General features: G+C 45.2%; 1 protein-coding gene across 9 annotated transcripts in view; it reads left to right on the forward strand.

Moving 5' to 3' along the window:
- KMT2C (lysine methyltransferase 2C) overlaps positions 1-25,603 on the forward strand; it is a 448,529-nt gene that overhangs the window by 40,392 nt on the left and 382,534 nt on the right. Inside the window, exon 1 of one of the 9 annotated variants that reach the window (XM_082258366.1) lies at positions 14,874-15,026. The exons of the other annotated variants lie outside the window; for them this stretch is intronic. Coding sequence (XP_082114492.1) covers positions 14,977-15,026 — 50 coding nt within the window. The 5' untranslated portion in view covers positions 14,874-14,976. Of the gene's footprint in view, positions 1-14,873; positions 15,027-25,603 lie in introns of those variants that run through there. 9 annotated transcript variants of the gene reach the window in all.

A 25,603-nucleotide genomic window follows, 5' to 3' on the forward strand; every position in this document is an offset into this window, starting at 1 on the left:
TTCAGTCTCTTGATGTGCAAAACTGATAGAGACATACCCCAAGCGACTTACAGCTGTAATGGCAGCAAAAGGTGGCGCTACAAAGTATTAACTTAAGGGGGCTGAATAATTTTGCACGCCCAATTTTTCAGTTTATTTAACAAAGTTTGAAATCTCCAATACATTTCGTTGCACTTCATGATTGTGTCCCACTTGTTGATTCTTCACAAAAAGTTAGTTTTATATCTTATTGTTTGAAGCCTGAAATGTGGCAAAAGGTTGCAAAGTTCAAGGGGGCCGAATACTTTTGCAAGGCACTGTATGTCATCCAGATTCCAGCTTTCAAACCTGCCCAGGTAATCTGCAATCCTAATGTTCCTATTGGCATCTAACATACGTCTCTACCTAACCCAATAAGGTGGCACAAGTGCACCATCCTTAGTTCCGGTGTTGAGCAGTTTTGTAACTGGTTCTATATACCAGATCTGTAGCGCCAATGAAAAATGACATGCTTAAAATATATTTTTGTGCAAAGAATCAGTTGATCACTATGGTGGCCCCTTTGTTGTATTTACGTTCTGAGATTTTCTTGGTCGACACTGGATCTGCAGTTAAGAAATGTGATTTCTGTCCCAATACTTCTGAAGTATTTGCTCTTTTATCATGTGAACATAGTAGTGTCTGAATTGTCTGACTAAAGAACTGTCTATTTTCCGGATAAAAACAAGTCCTCTTTGCTTTTCTTCTACTAGGCAGAAAATAGACATTGCTTCAGTCCAAAACTCTTCGTATGTGAGATCCTAGTTATATAAGCATCATTCATTTTCTTAAATTACTGAGGAATTGCACATCCATCCTGGTGGTGAACCTTGCTTTTAGCTACTCCCAAAATATATCTTGCAAGTGAACTGTAAATTGACCCAGTTATAATTAATGCATGGATTAAGCTCCAAGTGATACTTATGACAGTATAGGTGAGCTGTCTGACCTGTGTAAAGTGTCACAGCTTGATGCAGAAGGGCTATATGTGATCTAGATAGAGGGTGCATGTCGGACGTACTAGCTTTTCCATCCTTGTCAAAGTGAATAAATTCCAGTCTTTTATTAGGCCGTGTATAATAATGCATGTATATTTACATTTTTTGCATAAAGATTATTCATGTAAAAAATAGAAATTATTTTCAGTTTTGTTGTTTGTACTGAGAATAGTCTAGTCAGTTTGTGCTTTTTCCTAGAAAAAAAAAACTAGTTAAAATGCTTATTGTAAAAGTATTGGCCCCCTTGGACTTTACCACATTTTTATAGTATTAAATCCTGGAAGTGATTTTATGCCACTAATCCACACAAACTAGCTTTGTAATATGGAGAGAGAGAGAACATTTTCTAACTTGTTTATAAATAAAATGCCAAAAGGTCCTTTATTCCAGGTGTTTCCCCCATTTTTATCAAATCCATAAAATTTGTTAAATATACCTTGATGTCTATAGGGCTCCTTTATATTAAAAAAAAGTCCACAAGTAGAACTGTTTGTGTTGCCAAAGCAACCAGTTTCTACAACCCTAATTAAAAAAATAAGTTGGGACGCTAGAGCTGCACGATTAAATAAATATTACAGCGCTTGCTACACGAATAAATATAAAGTGACCAAAGTGCTAAAAATAAGGTGCCAAGTAAATACAATCCATATATTAACAAGATCTAGAGACTGTGCAAAGATGCAAAAAGTGAATCAAAATATCCTCAATTCATAATAAAATATACAGTAAAAAATAATCAAAAAGTCCATAAATAGTCAAAGAACGAGTGCAATGGTGCTCAAAACTGTTAGTGCTCCTTTGATTTCTTTTAAATAAAGTGCTCATCAGTGCCAAGGTGCCACACTCTCCTCATGTATCCCTTTTCACCAGAAATTAAGACCCTCTTTTGGTTCAGATGTGGCTAAGTAGAGGTGAGTGTAGAGTCCTGGATAACTTGTGAGGGTATCGTCCAAACGACCTGCTTGCTTCTAGTGGCGAATGCTACTTCCTTGGTGGGCTCAGCCCATTTGAAATTAAGAGATCATAGCATAATACTGTATGGATTGTTTATTGTAAAAACCTAATTGCATATACTCACCAGTGAGTGTAAATATAGGCAGTATATCTACAATAGAATACTTCCTGAAATGCTGGCTCACGTGCGCTCCACCGAGGAACAGGAAATTAGATGGTTAGGGTACATCGGAAATTACGTCTACGCGTTTCGCCCGCCTCCCCGAGCATCATCAATGGATCCATACAATATTATGCTATGATCTCTTCATAGCTGAGCCCACCAAGGAAGCAGCATTCGCCAGTTTTGAGCACCATTGCACTGGTTATTGAACTATTTATGGACTTTTTTTATATGTTTTTATTGAATTTTCTATTGTATTTTTTAATTGAACTTTTTTATAATTATTGATGAATTTTGATACACTTTTTGCATCTTTAGATTTGGGTAATATATGAATTTACTTGGCACTTTATTTTTAGCACTTTTGTCACTTTATATTTATTCATGTAGCAAGCTCTGTAATTTATTTATTTACTTTCCCTTTGGGTGAACAGCAGCTGCTTTTTGTTTTGTTTTCCTTATTAGTCATAGCGCAGGCTTTACAACAATATCTGGAGCTGCACGATTATTTGTTAAAAAAAAAAAAAAAACCTCTCCCATCCCTCACGATTTTAAAACTGCATGTCCTCGATTCTTACAGAGCCGTTCTTTGCTCACTCACAGCTGTCAAATGTCAAAATAAAATAAAAAAGACCCCCCCCCCCCCCGCTGTAAAGGAGGGCAGTTCAACCTCTTAAAGACCCAGCCTTTTTTCTGACAATTGCTGCTTACATGTTAAAATCAGTATTTTTTTGCTAGAAAATTACTTGGAACGTAAGTGAGTGATAGAAATTGCTCAAGGAACCACTAGCAACCTCTGGAGGAACCCTAGTTGAGAAACCCTGCCCTAGAGAATAAAATGGCGATTGTTGCAATCTTTTATGTCACACTATATTTGCGCAGAAGTCTTTCAAAAACAGTTTTTGGGGGAAAATTTACACTTTAATGAATTTAAAAAAAAACTAAACAGTAAAGATGGCCCAATTGTAGTATAATGTGAAAGATGATGTTACATGGAGAATCGTGATCTTTATTCTAAGCAAAAAATCGTGATTCTCATTTTAACCAGAATCGTGTAGCTCTATGGGACGCTGTGTAAAATCGACATAAATAAATGCGATGTTTTGAAAATCTCATAAACCCATATTTTATTCACAATAAAAAACATATTTAAACTGAGAAAATGTACCATTTTACGAAAATAATTTGGTAATTTCGAAAATTGATGGCAGCAACACGTCTCAAAAAGGTTGGGACAACGCTAAAAAAAAATTGGCAAAGTAAGTGGTACCAACAAGGAAGAGCTGTAAGAACGTTTTTCAACTAATTAGGTTAGGTTAATTGGCAGCAGGTCAGTAACATGATTGGATATATAAAAAGAGCTTCTTAGTGAGTCTCAGAAGTAAAGATGGGCAGGGTCTCGCCACTGAAAAGCGGCATCTAAAAATTGTCTAACAATTTCAGAATAATGACCATCAATGTAATATTGCAAAGACTTTAAATATATCATCTACAGTATATAATATCAAGAGAATCTGGAGAAATCTGTGCATTTGATATATTTTCTATTGTGAATAAAATTTGGGTTTATGAGATTTGCAAACCATTGCATTTTGTTTTTATGTAGGTTTTACACAATGCCCCAACTTTTTCGGAATTGGTTGTAGTTTAATTTTTTTTTTTCCCACCGTAACATGAACGGGAAAATCGTGTTGCTGTGGATGACACACTGTTGTACATTTTGTGGACTTAACAACTGCTCCGGAAGGTTGTACCCCCTTCAAGACCAGAGCATTTTCTGCTGTTCAGCACTGCTCTACTTTAACTGGCAATTGCGCGGTCATACAAACACTGTACGCAAATTTACTTTTTTTTTCCATAAATAGAGCTTTCTTTTGGTGGTATTTGATAATCTTTATGGTTTTTTATTTTTTTTGCGATATAAATGGAAAAAAGGCCAAAAATATATATATATATATATATATATATATATATATATATATATATATATATATATATATATATATATATGTGTAAATATATTCAATTTTTTGTTATAAAATATATAAAAAAAAAAAAATGTTCTTTATACATTGAGGCCAAAATGTATTTTGCTACTGGTCTTTGATTTAAAAAAAAAAAAAAACCCAATATGTGTATAATAATTGGGTTCCGCGAAAGTTATAGCATCTACAAACTGTGGTGTATATACAGTATCTCAAAAAAGTGAGTACACCCCTCACATTTTGGTAAATATTTAATTATATCTTTTCATGTGACAACACTGAGGAAATGACAATTTGCTACAATGTAAAGTAGTGAGTGTACAGCTTGTACATTTAATATCCCCTCAAAATAACTCAACACACACCCATTAATGTTTAAACCACTGGCAACAAAAGTGAGTACACCCTCAAGTGAAAATGTCCAAATTGGACCCAATTAGCCATTTTCCCTCCCCGGTGTCATGTGACTCGTTAGTGTTACAAGGTCTCAGGTGTGAATGGGGAGCAGGTGTTAAATTTGGTGTCATCGCACTCTCTCTCATACTGGTCACTGGAAGTTCAACATGGCACCTCATGGCAAAGAACTCTCTGAGGATCTGAAAAAAAGAATTGTTGCTCTACGTAAATATAGCCTAGGCTATAAAAAGACTGCCAAGACCCTGAAACTGAGCTGCAGCACGGTGTCCAAGACCAAAGAAGTTGAGTGCATGTGCTCAGCGTCATATCCAGAGGTTGTCTTTGGGAAAGAGACGTATGAGTGCTGCCAGCATTGCTGTAGAGGTTGAAGGGGTGGGGGGTCAGCCTGTCAGTGCTCAGACCATACGCTGCACACTGCATCAAACTGGTCTGCATGGCTGTCATCCCAGAAGGAAGCCTCTTCTAAAGATGATGCACAAGAAAGCCCGCAAACTGTTTACTGAAGACAAGCAGACTAAGGACATGGATTACTAGAACCATGCCCTGTGGTCTGATGAGACCAAGATAAACTTATTAGGTTCAGATGGTGTCAAGCGTGTGTGGTGGCAACCAGGTGAGGAGTACAAAGACAAGTATGTCTTGCCTACAGTCAAGCATGGTGGTGGGGGTGTCATGGTCTTGGGCTGCATGAGTGCTGCCAGCACTGGGGAGCTACAGTTCATTGAGGGAACCACGAATGCCAACATGTTCTGTGACATAATGAAGCAGAGCATGATCCCATAACCTTTTGGGGGGCAGTATTCCAACATAACCCCAAACACACCTCCAAGACGACCACTGCCTTGCTAAAGAAGCTGAGGGTAAAAGTGATGGACTGGCCAAGCATGTCTCAACCTAAACCCTATTGAGCATCTGTTGGGTATCCTCAAATGGAAGGTGGAGGCGCGCAAGGTCTCTAACAACCACCAGCCCTGTGATGTCGTCATGGAGGAGTGGAAGAGGATTCCAGTGGCAACCTAGGAAGCTCTGGTGAACTCCATGCCCAAGAGGGTTAAGGCAGTGCTGGAAAATAATGGCGGCCACACAAAATATTGACACTTTGCGCCCCAAATTGGACATTTTAGGGGTGTACTCATGTTTCTTGCCAGCGGTTTAGACATTAATGGCTGTGTTGAGTTATTTTGAGGGGACAGCAAATTTACACTGTTATACAAGCTGTAGACTCACTACTTTACATTGTAGCAAAGTGTAATTTCTTCAGTGTTGTCACATGAAAAGATAGAATAAAATATTTACAGAAATGTGAGGGGTGTACTGACTTTTGTGAGATACTGTATACTGAAATTTACGCAGCTTTGACACTATACTAGTAATTTTGGTGATCAGCGACTTTTAGTGGGACTTTGATAGTGTGGCAGGCAATCTGGCTTTAGCGGACTGTTGCTGGGAGGTACACTAACTGCCACTATTACATAGATCAGTGCTAATACTGTACACTAACACTGTAGTAAGGACACTAGCAGGGAAAGGTTAACATCTAGGGGCAATCAAAGGGTTAACTGTGTGCCAAAGGATGTGAAATGTGTGCTGTTTTTACTTTTCTTTTTTTCCCCCCTCACTGCGCCGGGAGAAGAAACAAGCAGATCGCTGTACACAGTTTTGTGTTTTTATTGACCGAATTTTGTGTGATTGGCTCTCAGATGACTTTACAAAAACCATTGGCTGAAATTAGCTGCCAATCACAGCACAGATCGGCAGGGGGTGCACACATGCGTGCCCCAAACGTAGCAGCCTGCAGCTGCCGCCCGCTCGTAGTACAGCTACTGTGGGTGGGGGGCAAGCCAATAAACGTGACGCCCACTCTGTTTAGCATGTTTTACTGGAGCGATCAGATTGACAGATGGGATGATAGTGGGATGTAGTTTGCTCACATGATTCCATGTATCTCTCAGCCGGTACGGTTTCCTGGCCTCTGAAATGTTGTTCTCCTCAGCATCTCTTTGTATAATAGTACAATGATCAGAACATGGATGATGTATTTTTTCTGAAATAACATTGAGGGGAGTGGCGCAAGTTTTTGCAACCTGTTCATTGCATAACACGTTCTGTGGAACTGTGTATTACTGGGAAGCCTCTGAAGCTGTACAGCAACTCTGATGTTCTCTTGTGCTACAAGTAAGCTTGGAGAGCTTCACAATTTTCTTCACCAAGTACTATATTTAAGCCGCTTAACCGCAATAGTAAATGGGCTAGTGTGGAGCCGTTAATAAAAGATTATAGGAGGAATGTTGGTTCTTGTGTTATTTTGCATACCCTGCTGGGTGCTGCTGTCACTTTAATTTCATATGAAAGGTGCAGGCTCAGCTGTGGGGTGGCTCCGGCCCTCCTCCTTCACAATGACGCTCTTCTACTGTATCCGAAAGTGAAAGGCACTGCATTGTTTCACGGGAGCTCACATTGTCTGCTAATCAAATGATGTATACTTTCCAGGGGTCACCGGAGTCCAGAGTGCATGCTGACTGAATATTTTCTTGCAGGGAATTTAAGGCTAATTATATCGTCTTTCGCATATAGAACCCTGCATTCAGGCAGGTGCTACTCCTGAAAGCGTGACCCTTCTAAGATGACTTTCACTATTTTAGGAACGTTAACCACTTAAGCCCCGGAAGATTTTACCCCCTTCCTGACCAGGGGGTATTTTGCGATTCGGCACTGCGTGACTTTAACGGACAATTGCGCGGTCGTGCGATGCTGTACCTAAACGAATTTGACGTCCTTTTTCCCCACAGAGCTTTCTTTTGGTGGTATTTGATCACCTGTGTGATTTTTTTTTTTTTTTTTTTTGATCATGCGCTATAAACAAAGAGCGTCAATTTTGCAAAAATAACAATATTTTCACATTTTTTTAATATGAAATTCCCCCCCCCCCAAAAAAATGTAAAAATCAAAATTTTTTTTAACGTTTTCGGCCAATTTGTTTTCTGCTACATATGTTTGGTAAAAAAAAATCGCAAAAAGCGTATTTTGATTGGTTTGCGCAAAAGTTATCGCGTTTACTAACAAAGGGAAAGATTTTTGTCTTTTTTTTTTTTTTTTTTTTTTAACGCATAATGGCGGCGATCTGCGGTTTTTTTTTTTTTTTTTTTTTTTGAGGGACTGCGACATTGGGACGGACAGATCGGACCCTTGACTGACATTTTTGACACTTTTGGGGTTACCAGTGACATTACTACAGTAATCAGTGCTATACATATGCACTGTTACTGTAAAATGACACTGGTAGTGAAGGGGTTAACTTTATTTGAGAGGGAGGGGTGGTGTGTGTCCCTAGGGTCGTGATTCTAACTGTGATTGGCTGTGGCTTGAGCTGTAGGAACAGTGATCAACGGTCCTACATAGTAGAACCGTATGATCATTGTTTCTACACAGGGGAGAATGACAGGCGGCTTGTTTACATCAGCCGCCTGCCTTTCTTCCTCTGTCACGGACGATCGTGAGTGCCCGGCGGACATCGGGTCCGCCGGGCAAACGCACGGGGGGGTCCGTGACCGAGCGGGAGCGCTCCTCCGGCGGCGCGCGCTCGCTCCCCGGAGCCTCACAGGCTAGTGACGTACCCATACGTCACTTTGCCTGTGAGGGGCTGACCGCCGCAGTATATGTACTTGCGGCGGTCGGCAAGTGGTTAAACAGAAGCTTCTTGTTTCAAAAATAAGTTAACGTGGACCATGTTAAAGCGGTAGTAAACTTTGAGGGAGAAAAAGAAAAAAACTCTCTCCCTGAAAGGTAAATTCATATTGTGCCTTGCATACTAGCACATTATGAAAGACTTGCCTTGAAACGAAGCCCTCCAGTGGCGTGCTGTCACTGCTGCAGAGGCTTCCATCTACACCTGTTCTTCCTTCCAGGTCCCTGGGCTGCGGCTGTTTGAATGGCCGGGCCATGATATTGTCATTCCCGCGAGTCTCAACCACAGCACACAGGTATGCCATTCTTTCAGAGGGCATGTGCCAGTGACGTCAACGGCTGCCGCTAACTAGAAAATATCCTAAATGGTACAAGTTTAGGAGATATTAATTTAATCTACAGGTAAGCTTTATTTATAAGCTTACCTGTAGGTAAAAATAAAATAATGGTTTCCTTTTGGGTTAAATTTTACTTTAAGCATGTTCATTATCTAACTGGACAAGAAAAGACTGCAGTTCAGACCCTTTTACTGAAGTAATCAATGGTTTCTTTCAAGCAAATATGATGTCCCCCCCCCCCCCCCCCCCAGAAATTAAAGATGAATTCCAGGTGTGAATATTTTTACGAAGGTACATTGGTCCAATAGAGAACTATACATATACCATACCTGGCTGATCCCTCTGAAAGCTGGAATCCTTGTCGTAGGCACAAACTACCCTTAGTGATCTCTACTAGCTTTGGGTCCCATTCCATTAGTGAACACGGTATTGCTCCCTCTACATGGGCGGCCATTCAAAGAGCGCTTTGCATTTTCTCATTGCATGCAAAGCGTTTTCGGTGAGGTGGAGACACTGATTCTCCGCCCTTCCTCTCCACCCCTTCAAATCGGAGAATTTGCATTTAATGAGAGAATACGATCTCTGAATGGCACCCATGCTAACTAGGTGACCCCCTGTGTTTACAATGCAGCCGCGTAGCTGCTCCGCAAGGGACCCAGAAGCCAGTGGAAGATCACTGTAGTCGAGGTACTTACTAATTTCTAGCTTCCACAGGTATGGCATACACATATAATATTACATTGGACCAAAGTAAATAGGTAAAAATTGCGCACATCTTGATCGAGTGTCGGCACTTCAGTTAAATCCACAAGCAAGAATCCTTTGAGAGTAACAAAGCAAAAATCTACACAAAATGACCAACGTGTTTTGGCCTTAATCATGGCTAAAAATATTCATATGTGAAAATTCTTTTAGTAGAATCTCTTGCTGCAGGTACCCTTTTCCTTGGCAAAAAAAAAAAAAAAAACATGGGGTTCGGTTATTGAAATGGCTTGTCAGTATACCAGTTTTATTACTAGTGTTTGTTGCATCTCTTTATCATGATCCTGGTTGTATGTAACAATGATAGGCAGCTTAACCACATGGTGTGTAACACCCCTCATCCCTCCCCAACTGCAAGGGGAAACGAGCCCTTTGTCCCCCATTTTTATTTTTATTTTACAGAACAAATTCTGTTGAAATGGCAAATTACCTATGAAAAGAACTGTTACTTTTGGCATATTTTTAGAAGCACTAATTGGAAGACAGTGGGAAAATTGGTATTTTTCAAGGGAATTTTTCCTTGACTCCGTGATTGATGTGAAACTTTTCTGACTCCCATGATCAAAACGTGCAAACATGTTTTTTTCCTTGCACTTGATTTGGTTCTTTGTATAGTGAAATTTCACCACATTCGCTAAGCTCTGGGATAAAAGTCCTTGCAAAATGAACCCATTTGTCTTTAGTAAATCAAAACCAGTGCACTGATTTATGCTGTGCTTTGTCTTTTATCTTTCTTTCTTTTTATTTCAATACTGCTAAAAGCATAAAAGTTGAACAAACCTTTCTCTTTGCATTGCAACACTGTTATCCAATGCAGACTGGTGAGCATGCTCAGTTGGTCAGATTAGAGCCAAGTACTTGTGATGATCACATACAAGTATTGGGTAAGTTTACAGCAATCTTCCTTAGACTTTTTATTTGTGTTCCATTATATATTTAAGTTGCTACATTAGTGCTAGATTGCTGTACACCCGGTACCAGTGTCACAATTGTCCAAGTACATGAAATTATTTGTTGCAGCATGGATTTACAGATTTGATGTGTATGAGGTGGAATAGTGGTTGACATAAATTCTAGAATTTAGGAGGCACTTAGCCTATTCTCTTCAATATGTCACTTCACTGATGTCCATGGAACGGACTCCCAAATTTCCGGAAAATATAGTCAAGAGGTGCACTGAGAATGCGCAGTGCGCCATGGCCGCAAATCGTATTTGTTTACTAAAATCAGGTTGTTAAATGTTTTTTTTTTTTGTAATGGGCTATAGCTTTATTGAAATGACTATACAGATGTTGGTTTTGTGTGGTCCAGAGACTGGAGTATGTTACCCCTAAGCTGTATTGATGGGCACAAGCCACCATGCCCTGTATGATCATCTATTCTATAGGAACTGGTTCCCTCTAGCAGTGGCGTCGGCAGGGGGGGGCTGACCGGGGCTATAGCCCCGAGTGTGCCCGCAAAAAGCCCCGGGTCTCCTGTTGCTTATATAAAATGATTAGCCCCGAGTCCCAAAGCCTGGAACTCGGGGATAAATATCTCAGCAGTCCATCCACCATCCAGTGATTGGAGGGCAAGCCAGGGGCGCAGGACTCCGGCAATGATGAGAGTGAGTGGAGCTGTCAAAATGATGTCGGGGTGGGCGGGGCCGCACGCCCGGCGTCAGCATAAGGAGCGGTAAAATCTGACACCCAATTCCGCAGGAGGAGTGCCGAGGACTGTATAGCCCCTGGGACCGCCCCTCTCCGTTCTGCAGTTCAGTTAGGGAGAGGGGCGGTGCATGCTTCCTGGACACTTTTCGGCTTCTTCATAGGTTCCAAAGAGTTCCTGTACAAAGTAATCACACGTGGGCGGGCTTAAACCCTCTAGGTCCGCCCTCAGTGTGCACTGCTGTCTGTCCTCTGATACACACCAGGTAAGAAGATGAGGGAGGATAATATTTTCACAGGTGTGCTGGATGGGGGGGGGTGATTGGAGGCATAGGTGGGTGTGCTGGATGGGGGGGGGGGGGGGTTTGGAGGCATAGGTGGGTGTGCTGGATGGGGGGGGGGGGTTGGAGGCATAGGTGGGTGTGCTGGATGGGGGGGGGGGGGTTTGGAGGCATAGGTGGGTGTGCTGGATGGGGGGGTTTGGAGGCACAGGTGGGTGTGCTGGGTGGGGGGGAGGGGGTGATTGGAGGCATAGGTGGGTGTGCTGGATGGGGGGGGGTGATTGGAGGCATAGGTGAGTGTGCTGGATTGGGGGGGGGGTGATTGGAGGCATAGGTGGGTGTGCTGGATTGGGGGGGGGGTGATTGGAGGCATAGGTGGGTGTGCTGGATGGGGGGGGGGTTTGGAGGCATAGGTGGGTGTGCTGGATGGGGGGTGATTGGAGGCACAGGTGGGTGTGCTGGGTGGGGGGGAGGGGGTGATTGGAGGCATAGGTGGGTGTGCTGGATTGGGGGGGGGGTGATTGGAGGCATAGGTGGGTGTGCTGGATGGGGGGGTGATTGGAGGCATAGGTGGGTGTGCTGGATTGGGGGGGGGTGATTGGAGGCATAGGTGGGTGTGCTGGATGGGGGGGGGGGGTGATTGGAGGCATAGGTGGGTGTGCTGGATGGGGGGGGTGATTGGAGGCATAGGTGGGTGTGCTGGATGGGGGGGGGGTGATTGGAGGCATAGGTGGGTGTGCTGGATGGGGGGTGATTGGAGGCATAGGTGGGTGTGCTGGATGGGGGGTGATTGGAGGCATAGGTGGGTGTGCTGGATGGGGGGGTGATTGGAGGCACAGGTGGGTGTGCTGGATGGGGGGGAGGGGGTGATTGGAGGCATAGGTGGGTGTGCTGGATGGGGGGAGGCCCTCCACCTGATCCCTGTTCTCCTCTCCTCTTCTCTCCTCCTGACCCCCTGTTCTCCTCTCCTCTTCTCTCCTCCTGACCCCTGTTCTCCTCTTCTCTCCTCCTGACCCCCTGTTCTCCTCTTCTCTCCTCCTGACCCCCTGTTCTCCTCTTCTCTCCTCCCCTCTCCTCCTGACCCCTGTTCTCCTCTCCTCTTCTCTCCTCTCCTCTCCTCCTGACCCCCTGTTCTCCTCTCCTCTTCTCTCCTCCTGACCCCCTGTTCTCCTCTTCTCTCCTCCTGACCCCCTGTTCTCCTCTCCTCTTCTTCTCTCCTCCTGACCCCCTGTTCTCCTCTCCTCTTCTCTCCTCCTGACCCCCTGTTCTTCTCTCCTCTTGACCCCCTGTGCTCCTCTCCTCCTGACCCCCTGTGCTCCTCTCCTCTGTTCTCTCCTCTCCACCTGACCCCCTGTTCTCCTCTCCACTCCTCCTGACCCCCTGTTCTCCTCTCCACTCCTCCTGACCCCCTGTTCTCCTCTTCTCTCCTCCTGACCCCCTGTTCTTCTCTTCTCTCCTCCTGATCCCCTGTTCTCCTCCTCTTCTCTCCTCCTGATCCCCTGTTCTCCTCCTCTTCTCTCCTCCTGATCCCCTGTTCTCCTCCTTCTCTCCTCCTGACCCCCTGTTCTCTCCTCCTGACCCCCTGTTCTCCTCTCCTCATCTCCTCTCCTCCTGACCCCCTGTTCTCCTCTTCTCTTCTCTCCTCTCCACCTGACCCCCTGTTCCCCTCTCCACCTGACCCCCTGTTCCCCTCTCCACCTGACCCCCTGTTCTCCTCTCCTCTTGACTCACTGTTCTCCTCTCCTCCTGACCCACTGTTCTCCTCTCCTCCTGACCCACTGTTCTCCTCTCCTCCTGACCCCTGTTCTCCTCTCCTCTTCTCTCCTCCTGACCCCCTGTTCTCCTCTCCTCTTCTTCTCTCCTCCTGACCCCCTGTTCTCCTCTCCTCTTCTTCTCTCCTCCTGACCCCCTGTTCTCCTCTCCTCTTCTTCTCTCCTCCTGACCCCCTGTTCTTCTCTCCTCTTGACCCCCTGTGCTCCTCTCCTCTCCTCCTGACCCCCTGTGCTCCTCTCCTCTGTTCTCTCCTCTCCTGACCCCCTGTACTCCGCTCCATAGCACCCCATGACTGACCCTTGACTGAGGGGGGCGTTGGGTGGCGGTCATTTTTAAATGTAGGAGGAGCTTGGGCGGGACTTTAAAATGTGGGAGGGGTTATCAAATTTATCTTCGGGCTGAAGCCCCTGGTCTTTTTCCCACCTAGCAACGCCCCTGCCCTCTAGACAGGCTATACACACAAGCTGCGGTCCCAGGGTCCAGTGCACATGACAGCTCCTCTGCACCTTATGAACTCAGGGCACAGTCATATTGTACTGGTGACATTGATACATTCCATCTATTCTTCCTCTTACTGTAGTGGATTTGGTAATGAATGTTGTGTTCAGTAGCTGTATGGATGATTTGTGGGCACATAGCTCACATGGATGGGGTAGAAATCTTTCCTGACATTACTGAAAGGCAAGTAAACCCATCTGTGATAGGAATACAACTGTGTTCTCCACCCCAAGCCTGGTGGGATCTGCTCGCTCTGCTCTCTCCTCCTGCCTGGTGGGATCTGCTCGCTCTGCTCTCTCCTCCCCGCTGGTGGGATCTGCTCGCTCTGCTCTCTCCTCCAGCCTGGTGGGATCTGCTCGCTCTGCTCTCTCCTCCTGCCTGGTGGGATCTGCTCGCTCTGCTCTCTCCACCAGCCTGGTGAGATCTGCTCGCTCTGCTCTCTCCTCCCGCCTGGTGGGATCTGCTCGCTCTGCTCTCTCCTCCCGCCTGGTGGGATCTCCTCGCTCTGCTCTCTCCTCCAGCGTGGTGGGAGGTGCATGGTGGATATCGCCCCCCCCCCCTCCCATGGTGGATATCGCCCCCCCCCTCCCATGGTGGATATCGCCCCCCCCCCCTCCCATGGTGGATATCGCCCCCCCCTCCCATGGTGGATATCGCCCCCCCCCTCCCATGGTGGATATCGCCCCCCCCCTCCCATGGTGGATATCGCCCCCCCCCCTCCCATGGTGGATATCGCGCCCCCCCCCTCCCATGGTGGATATCGCGCCCCCCCCCCTCCCATGGTGGATATCGCGCCCCCCCCTCCCATGGTGGATATCGCCCCCCCCCCTCCCATGGTGGATATCGCCCCCCTCCCATGGTGCTGAATGGTGGACCCCCCCCCTCCCATGGTGCTGAATGGTGGACCCCCCCCTCCCATGGTGGATATCCCCCCCCCCCTCCCCTCCCATGGTGGTGAATGGTGGACCCCCCCCTCCCATGGTGGTGAATGGTGGACCCCCCCTCCCTCCCATGGTGGACCCCCCTCCCATGGTGGTGAATGGTGGACCCCCCCCTCCCATGGTGGGGTGCACGATGGATCCCCTGTCCATGGAGGTGGATGTGTCTCCGGTCACTGTGTGTAGTTTATGTTTAATAATAAAAAACAAAGCGAAGTCCCGGCTAGGTGATGTGTAGTGTGGTCCCCTCCCCCTCGGTCTTTGTGTATAGCGGGGATCAGGTCGGGGTCCCCTATGGGGGGTATTGTGTGTGTGAGTTCTCCGGGAGCGGAGCGATCCGGACCAGGATTTGGAGGCAGCTCTTGCCGGATCTACTTCCCTTTGCTGGGGGTGGGGCTGCGGTCCTGTTGCTCGGAGGGATCTGCTGGGGCTGCGAGTTGTCGGCGGCGGTGGAGAGTGCGGGGGACAGCGGCGGCGGAGCACTACAAGTGTCCTGGGGCCCGGAGGATCGGCGGAAGTGGATGGTGGTGGAGCCGGAGCGGAGGTCATGTGACCAGAGCCTGGCACACAGGTGAGCGCTGCCACGTCCATGGAGTGTGTCACTCCGCGCCCAGCTGACACTGACAGCCAGAGGGAGAGGAGTGATGTCACCGGGGTTAACCCGTCATGTGCTCCCTCCCTCCCATTCCCGTACACACGGCACCGTCCCGCGGATTAACCCCTTATCTTCCCGCCTCCGATCAGCACTACTCTTCTCACTGATATCTCCAGGACTCTCCCCCTCCCCCCACTAGGTCCAGACACAAAGTTACAGTGTGTGTAATCCCACAACAATCCACTGCACAGCACCGGTCCCTGGATAGGGGGCGCTGTTCCCGATCAGTCCTCTGCTCATCCTGCCAGTGATAGAATGACACCTTTCTGTATTTCTATAGAGGAGCACAGGGAAGGAAATGTTAGGACTACAGGACACCCCCCCCCCAATAACACAAGGGGGAGGTGATCTGTATGTTCTGTAGAGATGGAGGGGATCAGCGCACAGGATTTCTGGCAGAATCCACAGGTACTCTTCCCTGTCCTAGTCAGCAGATCACTAAGCAAGGCGTACTACTATGGCCGTTCACACTGAGCTGGCAGTGTGACACACACTTCCTTTATTTTTCTTTTTACACAACTATTTGAAGTGTTCCGAGTGACACTGTACTCCTTTCCCTGTACAGCAGCAGCGTGGTGCATTGCTGTGACATGCGATCCAATGCTGCATGTCTGCGTTTTATCACCGCTCAGTGCAGCTCCAGGCTGTTTTGCAGTGTCAATAGGACTCATAGAATGCAATTGTTTTCTGTGTGTCCTAGCGGTGACTGGCATTCCAGTGCAGAAAAATGCCCTTCACTCCACTGTATGAGAGCTGACCCATAGGATTTCTTCTCTCTGAGGGGGGAGAAAGGTCAGAAGCTACAAATTCTTTAGCTGCTGACTTTTATTAAAAGGACACTTACCTGTCCAGAGGTCCAACACTGCCCTCACCTGGGCTAGGCCTTCACTAGCCTTCAGGTTCCTGGCACCGACATCTTAACTGTGGGCAGCCAGCCGTGCTGCTTGTGGCTTAACAGCCAGCTGCCCACTGTGCATGCTTCGGCCGAGCAGGCAATCTGAGTGGGAGTGGGAGTGGGTACCCACTCCTCCCCCCACCCCCAAAAAATGACATGCAATATGTGGCAGAGGAGGGGGGGGTGAGGAGGACTTAAAGGGGAACTTCCCCTTTTGGAAGAAGCTCCTTTTTTTAAAGCAAACCTTCGCCCTCTGCCTAAACTTTTTGTAATATCCATCTCTTCCCCCCCTTACTTTTTCAGAGAAAATAATTGTTTTTGTTGTGTGTGTAAATACCTTTTATTTTTTAATGCAGCCCCGCACTCCCTTGTTTTCTTGCCCAGGCGATGATGATGTCCCCATGCTGCCTGCAGCCTCCTGAGATACGATTGTCACATCCCAGGAGGCTTTAGGGCCATGCACAGTAGTTTTTCACCAGGGGGCTGGCTGTAAGAACCCAGAAGAAACAGTCTGCTCAGTGACATCATAAATGAAGACTGGCAGTAAAAGCAGATGGTTGAGCTGCAGTTTTACCTCTCCCTGCCCACCTAAACAAAGACACGCAGCTGCAGCAAAGATGGAATTCCCTGTTGCATTTAGCCAGCAGTACCCCACTGAAAATGTCCTATTAGGGTAATGGGGCCACGCCACAGTATCCTTGCAACTACATGCAATGCAGGTGGTTGTGGTGCTGTAGTTTGTACTATTCATAGTTAAACAAGAGGTGAGGAGGCAAATGTGTGAATGAGCCCTAAGTGTAGTCCTTGTAGAATGAGCCCTAAATGTAGTCCTTGTAGAATGAGCCCTAAGTGTAGTCCTTGTAGAATGAGCCCTAAGTGTAGTCCTTGTAGAATGAGCCCTAAGTGTAGTCCTTGTAGAATGAGCCCTAAGTGTAGTCCTTGTAGAATGAGCCCTAAGTGTAGTCCTTGTAGAATGAGCCCTAAGTGTAGTCCTTGTAGAATGAGCCCTAAGTGTAGTCCTTGTAGAATGAGCCCTTGGTGTGTAGTTCTTGTAGAATGAGCCCTCGGTGTGTAGTTCTTGTAGAATGAGCCCTCGGTGTAGTCCTTGTAGAATGAGCCCTCGGTGTAGTCCTTGTAGAATGAGCCCTCGGTGTATAGTCCTTGTAGAATGAGCCCTCGGTGTATAGTCCTTGTAGAATGAGCCCTCGGTGTATAGTCCTTGTAGAATGAGCCCTCGGTGTATAGTCCTTGTAGAATGAGCCCTCGGTGTATAGTCCTTGTAGAATGAGCCCTAAGTGTAGTCCTTGTAGAATGAGCCCTCGGTGTATAGTCCTTGTAGAATGAGCCCTCGGTGTATAGTCCTTGTAGAATGAGCCCTCGGTGTATAGTCCTTGTAGAATGAGCCCTCGGTGTATAGTCCTTGTAGAATGAGCCCTCGGTGTAGTCCTTGTAGAATGAGCCCTCGGTGTATAGTCCTTGTAGAATGAGCCCTCGGTGTATAGTCCTTGTAGAATGAGCCCTCGGTGTATAGTCCTTGTAGAATGAGCCCTCGGTGTAGTCCTTGTAGAATGAGCCCTCGGTGTATAGTCCTTGTAGAATGAGCCCTCGGTGTATAGTCCTTGTAGAATGAGCCCTCGGTGTAGTCCTTGTAGAATGAGCCCTCGGTGTATAGTCCTTGTAGAATGAGCCCTCGGTGTATAGTCCTTGTAGAATGAGCCCTAAGTGTAGTCCTTGTAGAATGAGCCCTCGGTGTGTAGTCCGTGTAGAATGAGCCCTCGGTGTGTAGTCCTTGTAGAATGAGCCCTCGGTGTATAGTCCTTGTAGAATGAGCCCTCGGTGTATAGTCCTTGTAGAATGAGCCCTCGGTGTGTAGTCCTTGTAGAATGAGCCCTCGGTGTGTAGTTCTTGTAGAATGAGCCCTCGGTGTGTAGTCCTTGTAGAATGAGCCCTCGGTGTGTAGTCCTTGTAGAATGAGCCCTCGGTGTGTAGTCCTTGTAGAATGAGCCCTCGGTGTGTAGTTCTTGTAGAATGAGCCCTCGGTGTGTAGTCCTTGTAGAATGAGCCCTCGGTGTGTAGTCCTTGTAGAATGAGCCCTCGGTGTGTAGTCCTTGTAGAATGAGCCCTCGGTGTATAGTCCTTGTAGAATGAGCCCTCGGTGTGTAGTCCTTGTAGAATGAGCCCTCGGTGTGTAGTCCTTGTTGATCCAGTTAATCACATTTTGTTGCTTCCAGGTGGATTGGCCACACAAGTAATACATTGGCCTTCTGTAGGGGCTGTGACAGTCGTGTCTTGTGGTGTTTTTTTTTATTTTGTAATTTAAGGAAAGTTGTTTAAATATTTCTTGCACTGCCCTCTGTATGTGCTGCTTTAGTTATGTGCTCCTCAAACTGGAATTAGTAAACTTTCTTCATTCACTTGGCTTCTAGCTGCTGCTACATGTTATCTCCATTCCCAGAAATGTGTCCTCATATCCTGAAGCATGGCCGGGTTTTGTGCTGTTCTCTGTTGATGGGCTGCCAGGTCAGACTGGTGATGGGTGCTTATCATGGATTTTGTCAGCACCCAGGTACCAGAAATAGTGCAGAGCTGTAAAGTGTGAATTGAGAATATAGAGGGAGTGATCTACATCATGCTATAGTGCAGCGCTGTGTTATCCTCCATGAACCTAGTTGCTTTCTCACATTGTACTCATTTCTTATTGCAGTTTGGTAAATGTATCTATTATAGGCATTTATATAATGCTGACAGTTTCTGCAGTTCTTCGTGTGTGTGTGTGTGTGTATGTATATATATATATATATATATATATATATATATATATATATATATATATGTGTGTATATATACACATACATTTACATCAGTCCCTGCGCACTAGGAGCTCACAATCTAAAGCTCCTGTGTGTGTCTCTCGCTCCTACGCATGCGTTTACACACCCAAAAAGAAAAAAAATGATAGTGTGTACTAGGTTTTACACACACACACTCTCACACACACAGACTCACACGCTTACACACTCACCCATACACCTACCTGCATGTCTATGGAGTGTGGAAGGAAACCCACCACTAAGCCACTGTGCTGCATTCAGAATTTGTGATCTTTCAATGTACATTTGGGGTAATAACTTGGCTGGATGGTGTTCAATGTAATTGTTGTACCCAAGATGATATGCATTTGATTTATAAGAAAAGTACAAAAAATAGCAGACCCTCATTGTATAAGTTGAAAACAGACGGGGTTAATCATGTCAAACTATAGTAAATATCATTTGAATAAACTGGCAGTGGATTGCTAGGATGAAGTTAACCCTTCATGTCCAATTGTTTTCAGATTGGAAAGTTCATCTGCATTTTCCTAATTTGAAGATGTATTACAGATGAGCTCAGGTTATATCTTCTATGTCATCTGCACTCTACACATTATTCCATCCTACTGACTTGTGTCTTTTTTTCTGCCTCAGATAGGAAATGATGGGGAGGTTTGTTCAGTACTTTGCTCTTTCCCTCTGTCAGCCAGTTCACACCAAAGAAACGCAGTCTGGATGCACATTTTTGACTTGTGCATTTTTTCCTCTCTCTTTTATTCTTAACCTTAAATAAGGACAGGCGTTCCAGTACGTTTTTGATGCATTTTACAGTGTTCCAGTAGAGTCCAGTGCAGGAAAAATGCAACATGTTCTGCTTTTTTTTTTTTTTTCTGGAACTGCAAGCACTGGTGTGAACTATACCATTTGAAATCATATGACCTACTTTCCATGTGTTTTTGATGCAGAAAAAAAATGCACTGGACTGCATGTGGTGTGAACTTGCCCTTAAAGAGGAAGTAAACCCTCCTCTGACACTTTTACCTATAGGTAAGCCTATGATAAGGCTTACCTATAGGTACTGTAAATATCTCCTAAACATGAACCGTTTAGGAGATATTTACCTTACATGCAGCCAGTGACGTCACTGGCGCATGCGCTCTGAAGGAACAGCCGCTGGTGGCGTTTCTTCAGAGCCCCGTGCTGTGACTGTCACTCCCGCGCGCGCGACGTCACCGCGGCTCCAGCCAATCAGATGGCCAGAAGACGGGCGACTGGACATGTCACCCGTCATACAGGTGAGCGGGCGGCACAGCGCGGGCTCGTTCTAAGGTAAGTATTTCATAATGACCTAGTATGGGATGCATACTAGGTCATTATGTGTTTCTCTTACAGGTTGCAAAAAAAAAAAAAGTAATGTGGGTTTACAACCTCTTTAATCATCAGCTGTAATTAGGAGTGTGCAGTTGGGTTTATTTCTGTGTATAATGTAGCTTTCTTGTTGGTAAATGTAAAACAAACTTGCTAAAATGTTTTTAAAAATGACAACCTCCACAGAATACATAACGTTCCACCATGTGACTTGTCCTAAAGGCAAGACCTGCATTTTGAGCTCACCTGACGTTCTGACTGATATACAGAATGAAGGAGGACTGGATGGCTGCCAGCCTTGCAGCTGTTTTAAAGGCAAGGGGGCAGGGCTGCTTTAGTCATCAGCCCCCCTTAGGGCACAATCCTTTTGTGGGTTTAGTTTCCCCCTGCCACCCACCTTTAGGGCCCATTTCCCTTTGTACTGTAATACACGTGTGTAGGCTGCTTTAATGCTGCCCATTGAAATCAATGGGCTTCCAAAGCATCAACCTTAAAAAAAAAAAAATGGAACGTTACAAGATTTTTATCGCAACACACAATGGTGCTTTGCAGCATATATTCGTTGCCCTAGTTTGTTGAAGTACTATTCAAAATAACTGATACCACACAGTAATTGGTGTTTTCTACCCTGCATTAAATACTCTGAACCCTTTGTAATGGCTGCTGTAGGTGTTTAGTACTGCAGACTCTCCACCAAAGTCCCTACGATTGACAGAAACAATTTATGGCATGCATTCCTACAGGCAGCTAGTTTTTTTTTTTTTTTTTTTATCAGTAAAAAGTTTTTTTTTTTTATTATTTTTAGGATTTTTTTTTCTTTCTCAAAAAATGTGCTATTTTGGATGTGAATATCATATTACAAAGTTGATCACACTTGTTTTTCTAGCTTTTCCTAGCTGCCGGCTGACTTTAATGACTTTGTTGGGACTTTTTTTTACAGCAACTGCCAAAAACTGAAATTTAAATTCACAATTTAAATTTTATCACACACAATAAAATTCTGATATTTTGTACTTTGCTTGTTGGACAATGTGGTGTGTCCTTGCTGCGTACGTCCATGTTGAGGCTAAAACTGAGAATTTGTAATCAGACATTTCTGAACCCTTTTCAATCAGTTTTATTGTTGTTTTTTGTTATGTCCCTTAGACACGAGGGTGTTGCTAGCAATGCTGCCAGTATCTGCTCAGCAAGTTACACACAGGCTGGATGTACTTCTTAACCAGGAGAGCTTTATCACTCACTCAGACATGCTGACATGACGAGTCATAATATAACAGCTTCTGTTCCTAACAGATGTAATTTCTTCTCTGTACCTTGCTGCTGCTTCCAGGCTCCACACACTGTGTCTGACTTCCTGGTACAGCCCCTTCCCCATCATGCATCAGGAGAAAAGGGGAAAGGTCACAGTTATACTGCACAAACATCACATTTTTTCAATAAGATGATTTGTCCTTCCTGTCCTAGTGACCATCTAAAGCTGGTCATAGACGGATCAATTCGCAGGCTGGTTGTACTGAAGTCAATCCATTCAGTACAACCAGCCTATTGGTTTTCTTCTTATGATTGTTGCGGGCAATGATCATTGAATTCTGATGGCATGGAAACCTCCTACTGTCAGAATACAATAGCGCAGTGGGAGGGATTCCCCCATCACCACTGACTGTTGATGGGGGAATCAAGCAATTTTCTTTCCTTCAGCCTGTGATTGAGGGAGAGAAAATTGCCTAATCTGTGGCGATCCTTAGGGACACCGCAGCAGTAGAAGGCTGAGGTTCTTGTTGGGTCTCTTTTGGAGATTTCTCTTGTCTTTTTCCCAAGATAAACATTTTCACTGGGAGGCGAAAACCTTCCCAAAGGGACCACAGAGCGCAGAAAGGAGTGGCAGAGTCTTTGCAGCACCTGGGCACAGATCTGTGTTGATAATTTCATCATGCAATTTCTGTACTGCTAAGGATTTATTCACATGTGCGTTCAAAATTGTGCGGACAGATGCGTACAGCATGTAGCTCTGTATCTGCAGCAATACAGATCTATGGATCTAGTCTGACAACTGCATTTGGCAGTGTAATGTTGCACTGCATTCAACGGCATTAATGCACCCTATTGGCAGCTGCCGCTGTGTAGCCAGCGGCGCTGATCACATGCTGTTGATGTTGATCCTGAATGAGCCTTCCATGCGGCAGCCACATGTGCAAAGAATACCCTTGGTTGATTGTGAATGACCAGAGGCCCAGTTAATTTTGTGCATGTGCCTGCACCGCTGCTGCATGAATGACTCAGGGCTTACATGCCAACATCGGTAGAGCCTGATCCGCAGCACTGGCTACACATTGTTGACATAGACTTGTTAACCTTGAGCAGCGGTAGCACAAAACGGTGCATTATAGCATTATATAACAAACATTACATGCATACAGTTTTAAATGCAGGATTCTCCTTCTGAAGGCATCTACCAGCAAGATACTGCATTTAAAAAGAGTTCAGTAATTACGTACGCTCGTCTGCATGACCCCATAATGTAATGTCTGTGCAGCTAGTTTCTGTAATGTGTTAGGGATTCAAAAGACACTAGCACTGCTGAACTTTTTTACTTCTGATTATACAGAAATTTAAAGGATAACGCCACTTTTGTGTGAAAAAATACCAAATATATATAATCTCACAAAAGTGAGTACACCCCTCACATTTTTGTAAATATATTATTTTATTCTATCTTTTCATGTGACAACACTGAAGAAATGACACTTTGCTATAATATAAAGTAGTGAGTGTACAGCTTGTATAAAAGTGTAAATTTGCTGTCCCCTCAAAATAACTCAACACACAGCCATTTAACGTCCTAAACCGCTGGCAACAAAAGTGAGTACACCCCTAAATGAACATGTCCAAATTGTGCCAATTAGCCATTTTCCCTCCCCGGTGTAATGTGACTCATTAGTGTTACAAGGTCTCAGGTGTGAATGGGGAGCAGCAGGTGCTCTACATAAAGATGGCCTGGGCTATAGGAGGAGTGCCAAGACCCTGAAACTGAGCTGTAACACAGTGACCAAGACCATACAGCGGTTTCCCAAGACAGGTTCCACTCAGAACAGGACTCGCCATGGTCAACCAAAGAAGTTGAGTGCACGTGCTCAGCGTCCTATCCAGAGGTTGTCTTTGGGAAATAAACATATGAGTGCTGCCAGCATTGCTGCAGAGGTTGAAGGGGTGGGTGGGGGGGTGGGGGGTCAGCCTGTCAGTGCTCAGACCATACGCTGCACACTTCATCAAATTGGTCTACATGGCTGTCATCCCAGAAGGAAGCTTCTTCTAAAGATGATGCACAAGAAAGCCTGCAAACAGTTTTCTGAAAACAAGCTGCCTAAGGACATGGATTACTGGAACCATGTCCTAATGTCTGATGAGACCAAAGCAAACTTATTTGGTTCAGATGGTGTCAACGGTGTGTGGCAGTAGCCAGGTGAGGAGTACAAAGACAAGTGTGTCTTGCCTACAGTCAAGCATGGTGGTGGGAGTGTCATGGTCTGGGGCTGCATGAGTGCTTCCGGCACTGGGGAGCTACAGTTCATTGAGGGAACCATGAATGCCAACATGTACTGTGACATACTGAAGCAGAGCATGATCCTCTCCCTTCAGAGACTGGGCCCTAGGGCAGTATTCCAACATAACGACCCCAAACACACCTCCAATACGACCACTGCCTTGCTAAAGAAGCTGAGGGTAAAGGTGATGGACTGGCCAAGCATGTCTCCAGACCTAAACCCTATTGAGCATCTGTGGGGCATCCTAAAACAAAGTGGAGGAGCGCAAGGTCTCTAACATCCACCAGCCCTGTCATGTTGTCATGGAGGAGTGGAAGAGGACTCCAGTGGCAACCTGTGAAGCTCTGGTGAACTCCATGCCCAAGAGGGTTAAGGCAGTGCTGAAAAATAATGGTGGCCACACAAAATATTGACACTTTGGGCTCAATTTGGACATTTTGACTTAGGGGTGTACTCACGTTTGTTACCAGCGTTTTTGGCCATTAATGGCTGTGTGTTGAGGTATTTTGAGGGGACAGCAAATTTACACTGTTATACAAGCTGTACAATCACTGACTTTTTCTGTAAAATGCAATATGGTATCTGAAGGTGTTCTATAAACAGATGGTGTACAGAACACCCCCTGAACATGTCATTACCGGCTTCTGTGATTGGTTTACTGATTTTCCTAGAAGTCTGCACTCAGATACAAGTCATATTTTGAGCATCCCCTGCAACAAAAATGTCATTTTTGGTGAGATCCTCCCAAAGGGAAACCACGTTTATAGGGATGCAGACCCTGACACTCTCTCATTAAAGCCCTGTAGGTGCAGCAGCTGTTTGCTTGTTTTGTCTGTCTGTATTTATACAAATGGCTATTCAGACTAACAAAAAGTAGGAATCTGGATGATCGATGTACATTGCAGGGATAACAAACTTTACTGCCGAGGGAAATGTTTTTTTTTTCTTTCTCAACAAAAGGAGTTACTTTTTAAACTCTGCCGTATATCATGTATGTTAGAATACATTTCAAACATCTTTGGACCCAGGTAAAGATAAAATGAATGTATATAGTGTTCATTTGAATCCAGTAAGAAATATTTGAGTACTTTTTCCATGTTGAGAAAGCAAGGCTTTGTACACATGACACTGGATGTGGGCAAAAATCTTGTCAGTTTTGTGTGTTTTGGTGTTCCAAAGTTCATCTCGGTGAGGGAGGTCAGTAAACAGGACCTGTAGTATACAAGGGTCATGATTGTCTGAGCGTCCATGTTCATGCCTATGCTAGCAGGAAAGTGAAATGCAACCAGGCGCCCCCCCTCCCCGCTTATCTGGGGGAAAACAGTAGGGACTGACCGAGAATGCCCAGTACAGACGGTCCCCGGGTTACAAACAATATGGGGACTGTAGGTTTGTTCTTAAGTCGAATTTGTAAGTCGGAACAGGTAAATTTTTTAAGTGTAGCCCTGGCCAAAAGAATAATTATTTATTGTATTATTTTTTGGATAGCATAGGGCAGTGATTGCAAACCTTGGCACCCCAGATGTTTTGGAACTACATTTCCCATGATGCTCATGCACTCTGCAGTGTAGTTGAGCATCATGGGAAATGTAGTTCCAAAACATCTGGGGTGCCAAGGTTCGCCATCACTGGCATAGGGAATGGTTAACACCCCTGTACCATTTGTTTTGCTGTCTGTGCCCCTGTTAAGATTTCCCCTCACTTTCTGTCCATATGACAATTGGATTTTGAAAATTTTGGGTTGTTGTGGAAACAATGATTTGTGATAAATCTTCAGTGGGGAACTCTTTCCCTTTCTAGGGAGAGATTTTTCCTTCCTTCCGGTTATCTCCCTCCGTTTGTAAGTAGGAGTCGCTTGTAACCCCGGGACCTCCTATA

Source organism: Pelophylax lessonae (genome assembly GCF_965119305.1).
Source record: "Pelophylax lessonae genome assembly, chromosome: 5".
Classification (NCBI taxonomy): Eukaryota; Metazoa; Chordata; class Amphibia; order Anura; family Ranidae; genus Pelophylax; species Pelophylax lessonae.